At 47.5% G+C, this 10453-nt stretch overlaps 1 protein-coding gene across 1 annotated transcript in view; it reads right to left on the reverse strand.

The window, feature by feature from the left end:
- The window catches only part of LOC133999521 (NLR family CARD domain-containing protein 3-like), a 35912-nt gene extending 25988 nt beyond the window's left edge, over positions 1 to 9924 (reverse strand). Inside the window, exons 1-7 of the mRNA XM_062438764.1 lie at positions 9852 to 9924; positions 9219 to 9403; positions 8472 to 8660; positions 5012 to 5130; positions 4739 to 4872; positions 3680 to 3783; positions 1121 to 2745 (exon numbers count right to left, since the gene is read on the reverse strand). Coding sequence (XP_062294748.1) covers positions 1121 to 2745; positions 3680 to 3783; positions 4739 to 4872; positions 5012 to 5130; positions 8472 to 8660; positions 9219 to 9403; positions 9852 to 9924 — 2429 coding nt within the window. The remainder of the gene's footprint in view (positions 1 to 1120; positions 2746 to 3679; positions 3784 to 4738; positions 4873 to 5011; positions 5131 to 8471; positions 8661 to 9218; positions 9404 to 9851) is intronic.
- Positions 9925 to 10453: the final 529 nt, after the last annotated feature.

Consider the following 10453-nt stretch of genomic DNA (forward strand, 5'->3'; position numbering starts at 1 on the left):
CATTCTCAACTCAATAAACAGGATTTTGTCATTCAGGCCTTTATGTTCACACTCAGCGCCCCCTGCTGTATGTTGGTGTCATGCAGATACATTTTAGGTTAGTAGAAGGAGAGAAAGCACATGTTGCTGCTGGAGGCTGCAACTGCTGAAGCTCAGAGTTTAATCTGATGCCATTCTGTTTTTACTTTGGCAGAAGAAATGTCTTTAAAGTTAAATATTGTTTGACATTTCTAGATATAGTAGGAATATTGAATAGAAATGTATCGTTGTTTTGATGTTAGATCATGTTTTGTATGTTTAACTGAGTTTTTAATCATTTAATTTGAAGGGAAAAAAAGCTTAAACTAGATTTTCAAGAATTCATGCACATTGACACTTCATTGAATAATAAATGACAGAAACATATATCCTGACTCACATGTTGGTGTGAAAAGAGCTTTATTTACTGTAAACTTGATATAAAAACTCTTCAGTTCAGACAATACACTAAATCTTTTTAGTATCAAAAACTCTTCAAGTAAACTAGAAACTAGGTGACGCTAAAATATGACTTTATATACACAGTAATGAAACTGACCTGAGAGTTTCCAGTCCACAGTGTGGACTCTCCAGTCCAGCAGAAAGCTGCTTCACTCCTGAATCCTGCAAGTCGTTGTTACTCAGGTCCAGATCTCTCAGACTAGAGGACTGGGAGCTGAGAACTGAGGACAGAGCTGCACAGCTTCTCTTTGAGAGGTTACAGACTCTAAACCTGGAGAATAATTTTAATAAATTAATTCACAGATCCAATATATAAAGACAGTAAAAGCTTGATGGGTAAACTTTCACAGACAGTTTAATCCTGACCTGAGAGTTTCCAGTCCACAGTGTGGACTTTTCAGTCCAGCAGAAAGCTGCTTCACTCCTGAATCCTGCAGGTCGTTGGTACTCAGGTCCAGATCTCTCAGACTAGAGGACTGGGAGCTGAGAACTGAGGACAGAGCTGCACAGCTTCTCTCTGAGAGGTTACAGCCACTCAACCTGGAGAAGAATCAGCAGAAAAAAATAATTGCAAACATTACTTTTCTTCATTTAGCAAAGATTAAACAACATTAATCTGGATAGTTCTGTGTGCACTTACAGAGCTTTGTTGGATGCTTTGACCACTGGCAGCAGACTCAGAAGAGCCTCCTCTGAAGCAGAGTATTTCTTCAGGTCAAACACGTCCAGATCTTTTTCTGATGACAGTAAGATGAAGACCAGAGCTGACCACTGAGCAGGAGACAGTTTATCTGTGGAGAGACTTCCTGATCTCAGGTACTGTTGGATCTCCTCCACTAGAGAACGATCCTTCAGTTCATTCAGACAGTGGAACAGATTGATGCTTCTCTCTGCAGACACATTCTCACTGAGCTTCTTCTTGATGTAATCGACTGTTTTCTCATTGGTCTGTGAGTTACTTCCTGTCAGCAGACCTCGTAGGAGAGTCTGATTGGTCTGCAGTGAAAGACCCAGGAGGAAGCGGAGGAACAAGTCCAGGTGTCCATTTGGACTCTTTAAGGCCTCGTCCACAGCACTCTGGTAGAAACGTGTTGATTTGTCTCTGAACACTTCAGGCCACCAGGATGTTGTTTGTTCTTCTGCCAGCAGATTGACTCCAGACTCGATGAATGTCAGGTGGACATGAAGAGCAGCCAGAAACTCCTGAAGGCTCAGATGGACGAAGCAGAACACCTTGTCCTGGTACAGCCCTCTCTCCTCTTTAAAGACTTGTGTGAACATTCCTGAGTACACTGAGGCTGCTCTGATATCGATGCCACACTCTGTCAGGTCTGATTCATAGAAGATCAGGTTGCCTTTCTGCAGCTGCTCAAAAGCCAGTTTTCCCAGAGACTCAATCATCTTCCTGTTCTCTGGACTCCAGTGTGGATCTGTCTCAGCTCCTCCATCATACTTGATGTTCTTCAGTTTGGACTGAACCACCAGGAAGTGGATGTACATCTCAGTCAGGGTCTTGGGCAGCTCTCCTCCCTCTCTGCTTTTCAACACATCCTCCAGAACTGTAGCAGTGATCCAGCAGAAGACTGGGATGTGGCACATGATGTGGAGGCTTCGTGATGTCTTGATGTGGGAGATGATGGTGCTGGCCTGCTCCTCATCTTTGAATCTCTTCCTGAAGTACTCTTCCTTCTGTGGGTCAGTGAACCCTCTGACCTCTGTCACCATGTCGACACACTCAGGAGGGATCTGATTGGCTGCTGCAGGTCGTGTGGTTATCCAGAGGCGAGCAGAGGGAAGCAGTTTCCCCCTGATGAGGTTTGTCAGCAGCACATCCACTGAGGTGGACTCTGTAACATCAGTCAGGATCTCAGTGTTGTGGAAGTCCAGAGGAAGTCGACACTCATCCAGACCGTCAAAGATGAACACAACCTGGAACTCTTCAAACCTGCAGATTCCTGCTTCTTTGGTTTCAGTAAAGAAGTGATGAACAAGTTCCACCAAGCTGTACTTTTTCTCTTTCAGCACATTCAGCTCTCTGAAAGTGAATGGAAATGTGAAGTGTATGTCCTGGTTGGCTTTGTCTTCAGCCCAGTCCAGAGTGAACTTCTGTGTTAAGACTGTTTTCCCAATGCCAGCCACTCCCTTTGTCATCACTGTTCTGATTGGTTCATCTCTTCCAGGTGAGGTTTTAAAGATGTCTTCTTGTCTGATTGTTGTTTCTGGTCTGTCTGGTTTCCTGGATGCTGTTTCAATCTGTCTGATCTCATGTTCATCATTGACCTCTGCAGTCCCTCCCTCTGTGATGTAGAGCGGTGTGTAGATCTGATTCAGAAGGGTTGGGTTTCCTGCTTTAGCGATCCCCTCAAACAGACACTGGAACTTCTTCTCCAGGTTAGACTTGAGTTTACGTCGACACTTTGCAGCACGAGCCCCTGAATGAACAAACAACAAATGAAATCAGTGAGTGGATCCTACAGAAAGTCTAGAAATCTGAACATGTAAGTGTGTCTGTGTAGTAGATATGTCACGATATCCAATTTGGTGTCATGATTATTATTAATTGTTTTATTCAAGCCCCCCGGTTTGGTGCCTGTATGTTGGAGTTTACCCCAGTAGATGAAAGGGTAGCCTCCCTTTGCCTTCGGGTGGGGGGACGGATCCTGACTGTTGTTTGTGCCTATGTTCCAAACAACAGCTCAGAGTATCCACCCTTTCTGGACTCCTTAGAAGGGGTGCTGGAGAGTGCTCCCTCTGGGGATTCCCTCGTCCTGCTGGGGGACTTCAACGCTCATGTTGGCAACAACAGTGAGACCTGGAAGGGTGTGATTGGGAGGAACAGCCCCCCCGATCTGAACCCGAGCGGTGTTCTGTTATTGGACTTCTGTGCTCGTCACAGATTATCTATAACGAATACCATGGTCAAGCATCAAGGAGTCCATATGTGCACTTGGCACCAGGACACCCTAGGCCGCAGTTCGAAGGTTTACTTTGTAGTCGTGTTGTCGGACATGTGGCCGCATGTCTTGGACACTCGGGCAAAGAGAGGGGCGGAGCTGTCAACTGATCACCACCTGGTGGTGAGTTGGCTATGATGGTGGGGGAGGATGCCGGTCAGACCTGGCAGACCCAAACGCATTGTGAGGGTCTGCTGGGAACGTCTGGCAGAGTCTCCTGTCAGAGAGAGCTTCAACTCCCTGACCATGTACCGGAGGAAGTGGGGGAAATTGAGTCCGATTGGGCCATGGTCCGTGCCTCCATTGTCAAGGCGGCCGACAGGTGCTGTGGCCGTAAGGTTGTCGGTGCCTGTCGTGGCGGCAATACCCAAACCCGCTGGTGGACACCTGCGGTGAGGGATTCTGTCAAGCTGAAGAAGGAGTCCTATAGGGCTTTTTGCTCCCATTTTGGCTTCACTGCATTGGCTTCCCGTAAAATCTAGAATAGAATTTAAAATCCTTCTCCTCACTTTTAAAGCTCTTAATGGTCAGGCTCCATCATATCTTATCTGAAAGAGCTTATAGTACCTTATGAACCTACTAGAACACTGCGCTCCCAGCTCATAGAACCTTATGATCCTACTACAACACTGTGCTCCCAGCTCATAGAACCTCATGAACCTACCAGAACACTGCGCTCCCAGCTCATAGAACCTTATGAACCTACTAGAACACTGCGCTCCCAGCTCATAGAACTTTATGAACCTACCAGAACACTGCGCTCCCAGCTCATAGAACCTTATGAACCTACTAGAACACTGCGCTCCCAGCTCATAGAACCTTATGAACCTACCAGAACACTGCGCTCCCAGCTCATTGAACCTTATGACCCTACTAGAACACCTACTTGTGGTTCCTAGTATCTCTAAAAGGCAGAGCCTTCAGTTGTCAGGTTCCTCTCCTGTGGAACCATCTCCCAGATTGGGTCGGGGGTCCAGACACCCTCTCTACGTTTAAGAGTAGGCTTAAAACTTTCCTTTGTGATAAAGCTTATAGTTAGGTCACCATGGTGATGATGGAGAGTTTCAAGATGGCGCCTGTGTGTTTGGCTGGCCGTCTGCTGCTCCTGCAATGTTTAGTGTTTTTGCTGTTTTTAACCATTGGCACTAAACAAATTGAGTCTCTGCTGGTGTATGATCGCCAGACTCTTTTGTTTTTCCGGCGGAATGTCATGGATTTAGGTGCATTTGATCACGGTGGACAGTATACTTTGCCCCCGCTCCTAGCAGGGATTCCGCCTCACCTGTACCGGGCCTCGGCCTTACCTTCTCGGCGGAAGCGTTCCCGTTCGCGGTAAACGCGGCGGTCGGCCTGTGAAGTTGAAGCTCTGGCTGACACGCTCTTCGTCCATTTCTCGGACAGGACATGGATTGCTCCCTCCTCTCGCTGTGTCCCAGCGCTTCCTCGAACCCATCGATGTTTGCCTAGTGCCTGTCACCGGCTCTTTTGATGGACTCCAGCCCCGCCGCCTCTGCCCCCTTCGGCTCTCTCAGCGAGGGGTAAACCACTGGCTCCTGAGGACGCTGCCCCAGGCTCACCGGTCCACCGGACCACAGGCCCCAGCTCCCACCAGGATTGGCTTGGTGAACGCTAGATCCCTGGCGAACAAAACTTTCATCCTGAGGGATTTCTTCAGCTCCTGTGGCCTGGACTTCCTCTGTGTGACAGAGACTTGGATCGGACCCGGTGAGTGCAGCCCCCAAATACAATAAGGACTTTGTGAATGACTTTTCTGGTCTTCTGGCTGAAATCATGCCTAAGTATGACCGTGCCCTTTTTTTCAGGGATTTTAATATTCACGTGTGTTGTCCTGATAAGCCGTTGGTGAAGGACTTTTTAAGCCTTATTGACTCTTTTAATTTGGTGCAGTGTGTGTCTGGTCCCACACATGAACATGGACACACATTAGACCTCGTCCTCTCTCATGGTCTATCTGTATCTAACTTGGAGATCTGTGACGATTTGATTTCTGATCATATGCCAGTACTGTTTGAAGTTGCTTTCTCCTGTGCTGATGTTAAGTCTGGCGCCCCTGTTCAGAGCCGTCGGATTTTTAACTCTTTTACTGCTGGCCAGTTTTCTGTGGCTTTTGATCAGCTCTGTGTCCGCCCTGCCTCTGTTAACACAGAGGACCTCAGCTCTTGGTTTGAATCCTCCTTTTCTAACCATACTGGACTCTGTGGCTAAAAAAACAACAACTGCGCAGCCCAAGGCTAAATCTGAGCCCTGGTTTAATGAAACAACGCGCGCAGCTAGACGGGAGTGTCGCAAAGCTGAGCCTAAGTGGAAGAAGGACAAGCTGCAGGTTTCCTTCCAAATCCTGAAGGACTGCTGGCGCTGCTACCAAAATACCGTTAAAGAGAATACCTGTCAAACATCATTGAGTCCAATCGTCATAACCCGCGGGTGTTATTCAAAACCATTGACTAATAGCTTCCTGCACTTTTTTATTGATAAGGTTGCTACTGCTAGGACTCTCATCCCAGCTCCTGCACCTGACCCCTCTGTCCCTGTGCCTTGTTCTGCAGCTCTTGATAAGTTTGAGCCTGTGTCTCTGTTGTTCTTAGAAGATTTGGTTGGCCATATTAAGCCATCAGGCTCTCCCTGTGATGCTGTCTCTCCTAACTTCTTTAAAGAGGTTTTCCCTAGCATAGGGCAGTCGGTTTTGGCTATCATTAACAGCAGTCTGTCTTCTGGTGTTGTTCCCGCAAGTTTTAAACATGCAGTGGTGCAGCCCCTACTTAAAAAACCTAGTCTTGACCGCAGCGTGCTGGCCAATTTTATGCCCATCTCCACGCTGCCTTTTATCTCAAAAATCTTGGAGAAAGTTGTTCATGCTCAGCTAAAGTCGTTTCTGGATGAGAATGATGTCCTGGAGGTCTTTCAATCAGGCTTTAAAACTCTGCATAGCACGAGTCAGCTTTATTGAGGGTCTTTAATGATATCCTGCTAGCAAATGACTCTGGTGATCATGTAATCCTTGTTCTGTTGGACCTAACTGCAGCCTTTGACACTGTGGACCACAACACCCTAGTGGCTCGGCTACGCCACATAGTGGGCATCTGTGGTACTGCACTGGTGTGGCTCAGATCATATCTGGCCGACAGAAGCATGAGTGTAAGCCTTGGAACCTCCAAATCCAGCTCTGCTCCACTGCCGTATGGGGTTCCACAGGGGCCGATTTTAGGGCCCCTGCTCTTTTCTCTGTATTTACTGCCACTGGGTTCCATCCTGAGAAAGCATGGCATCTCTTTCCACTTTTATGCCGACGACAGTCAGATATATGTGCTGCTGAAAAAGAAAAATGCTTTTTCCCTCACACCACTGCTGGCATGTCTTGAAGACATCAAAGCCTGGATGGCCTTGAACTTTTTAAATTTCAATGAGAAAAAAACAGAAGTGATGGTATTTGGTCCCAGTGGCTCTTGTGAACCTCCCCCCTGTTGATCTGGGCATTTTGGCAGATTATTTGAAGCCAACAGTCTCAAACTTGGGTTTTAAGATGGACAGTGATTTTAAATTAGATAGGCAAATTACTGCTGTGGTGAAGTCCAGCTTTTTTATAGTAGACACCTGGCAAAGGTGAAGCCTTTCCTTGCACAACAGCACTTTGAAACAGTAATCCATGCCTTCATCACATGTCGGCTGGATTACTGTAATGCACTTTATTTTGGAGTCAATCAGTCCTCCATCGCACGTCTCCAGTTGGTGCAAAATGAGCCGCTCGTCTCTTAACTGGAGTACGTAAGAGGGAGCACATAACTTCCATCCTAGCCTCCCTCCACTGGCTGCCTGTGCATTTTAGAGTCCATTTTAAGATTCTTTTATTTGTTTTTAAATCTTTAAATGGTCTGGCCCCGCTTTACCTCTCTGAGCTCCTTCACCCCCATGCTCCTGCTCGGTGCCTCAGGTCAGCTGATCTGCTGCTCCTGGAGGTACCGAGGTCAAAGCGGAAGCTCAGAGGGGATAGAGCATTTTCTGTTGCCGCTCCTAAATTGTGGAACGAGCTTCCTTTAAATATTAGACTAGCCTCCTCACTGTCCATTTTTAAAACTCGTCTTAAAACCCATTTTTATTCCTTGGCGTTCAACCATACATGAGACTCTGCTCCTGTTCTAGTGCTTTATGGTTTGTTTTTAGTTATTGTTTTATTGTTTTTAATTAGTTTTAAAAACAATAAACAATTATTTTAGTATTTATTTCTTGTTAATTGTTTTATGTTCCTGTGTTGTTTTATTTATTTGTGTACAGCACTTTGTTTCAGCTTTGGTTGTTTTAAAGTGCTTTATAAATAAAGTTTAGTTGAGTTGAGTTGAGGGCTGGTTCGAGCTCCTAGTTTATGCTGCTATAGGCTTAGACTGCCGGGGGACTCCCATGATGCACTGAGCTCCTCTCTTCTCCTCCCTCTCTCTCTCTCTATCCATCCATCTATATCCATTAACATTCATGTACTATTATTAATGCATTCAATAAGCTAAACTTCTTCCCCGGAGTTGTCGGTGCTTTCTGGTCTCACAGGTAATCTGGGCCTGTAGACGTCCGGATGACAGATTCCAGTCCCGGACCTTCAATGTGCTTCTCTCTCCTCTCCTTCCTCTCTCTCTCTCTCTCCTCTCCTTCCTCTCTCTCCTCTCCTTCCTCTCTCTCCTCTCCTTCCTCTCCTTCCTCTCTCTCCTCTCCTTCCTTCCTCTCTCTCTCTCTCCTCTCCTTCCTCTCTCTCTCTACTCCAACCGGCCAAGGCAGATGTTCTCCCACTGTGAGTCTGGTTCTGGTTCTGAGGTTTCTTCCTGTTTAAAGGGAGTTTTTTCTCTCCATTGTCACCAAGTGCTGCTCATGTGGGAATGTTGGGTCTCTTTAAATTAAACCTGAAGAGTTCGGTTTAGACCTGCTCTATGTGGAAAGAGACCTGAGATGACTCTGTTGTGATTTGGCGCTATACAAATAAAGATTGATTGATTGATTTTGGCCTGTGGGACTCTGGAGGCAGCAGGCAGGTACCGACAGGCCAAGCGGAGTGCAGCTGCGGCGGTCGCTGAGGCAAAAACCCGGACATGGGAGGAGTTTGTTAAGGCCACGGAGAACGACTTCCAGACGGCTTCGAATAGACGGCTTCTGGACCACCATTCGCAGTTCAGGAGGGGGGAGCAGTGCACCGTCAACACTGTGTATGGTGGCGACAGTGCGCTGCTGACCTCGAATCGGGACGTTGTGGATCAGTGGAAGGAATATTTCGAAGACTTCCTCAATCCCACCGACACGCCTTCCGGTAAGGAGGCAGGGCCTGGGGACCAGGGTGTGGGCTCTCCTATCTCTGGGGTTGTGGTTGCTGAGGTGGTCAAAAAGCTCCTCGGTGGCAAGGCCCTGGGGGTGGATGAGATCCGCCCGGAGTTCCTAAAGGCCCTGGATGTTGTGGGGCTGTCATGGTTGACACAACTCTGCAGCATCGCGTGGACATCGGGGGCAGTGCCTCTGGATTGGCAGACTGGGGTGGTGGTCCCTCTTTTTAAGAAGGGGGACCGGAGGGTGTGCTCCAACTATAGGGGGATCACACTCCTCAGCCTCCCTGGTAAGGTCTATTCAGGGGTACTGGAGAGGAGGGTCCGTCGGATAGTCGAGCCTCGGATTCAGGAGTTGCAATGTGGTTTTCGTCCAGGTCGTGGAACTGTGGACCAGCTCTACACCCTCTGCAGGATCCTTGAGAGTGCATGGGAGTTTGCCAAACCAGTCCACATGTGTTTTGTGGACTTGGAGAAGGCATTCGACCGTGTTCCTCTGGGAGTCCTGTGGGGGGTTTTCCGGGAGTATGGGGTATCGGACCCCCTGATACGGGCCGTCCGTTCCCTGTACGACCGGTGTCAGAGCTTGGTCCGCATAGCTGGTAGTAAGTCGGACTCGTTTCCGGTGGGGGTTGGACTCCGCCAGGGCTGCCCTTTGTCACCGATCCTGTTCATAATCTTTATGGACAGGATTTCTAGGCGCAGCCAGGGCGTTGAGGGGTTCCGGTTTGGTGACCTCAGGATTGGGTCACTGCTTTTTGCAGATGATGTGGTCCTGTTGGCTTCATCAGACCGTGACCTCCAACTCTCACTGGATCGGTTCGCAGCTGAGTGCGAAGCGGCCGGGATGAGAATCAGCACCTCCAAATCTGAGTCCATGGTCCTCAGCTGGAAAAGGGTGGAGTGCACTCTCCGGGTCGGGGATGAGATCCTGACCCAAGTGGAGGAGTTCAAGTACCTCGGGGTCTTGTTCACGAGTGAGGGAAGGATGGAGCGGGAGATCGACAGGCGGATCGGTGCGGCGTCTGCAGTAATGCGGACTCTGCACAGATCCGTCGTGGTGAAGAGAGAGCTGAGCCAAAAGGCAAAGCTCTCAATTTACCAGTCGGTGCAAGCGGCCGAAATAAGCTTCCTCCGTAGGGTGACTGGGCTCTCAGGGTGAGAAGCTCGGTCATCCGGGAGGAGCTCGGAGTAGACCCACTGCTCCTCCTTATTGAGAGGAACCAGATGAGGTGGCTCGGGCATCTGTTCTCACGTGGCAAGACTTCCACCTACATACCTGCTTATTTGCACAGACTTGTTCATACACACCTTATTTTAGATTTATTTTTTGTTTGTTATTAGTCACAGTGGTAGGACCGTTTATTACTGAACATTGATGGACTTGTTGATTGATGGTTGTTGATAAATTGTCAGACTTTAAAGAGAAGTGTTTTGTGATCATTGTACATATGTTATTATATAGTGTATATAGTCAGAGCTCGGACTCTACTCCTTCACTTTTACAAAGTTGATTCTTCATTGAGGATAATTTGACTGTTTGGTTTACTGGTGGTGGCCCAAATTAATTTCTTATTAATAATTAATAACTATTTAAGATAATTATTTATCATTATTAATAGACAAACACACCCTTTCTGCTCCTACACTACTGTGACATTTATGATCGCTACATCAGTTTTATTCATTAAGTTTTATTATAAC

The sequence above is a fragment of the Scomber scombrus genome, chromosome 1 (genome assembly GCF_963691925.1).
Source record: "Scomber scombrus chromosome 1, fScoSco1.1, whole genome shotgun sequence".
Classification (NCBI taxonomy): Eukaryota; Metazoa; Chordata; class Actinopteri; order Scombriformes; family Scombridae; genus Scomber; species Scomber scombrus.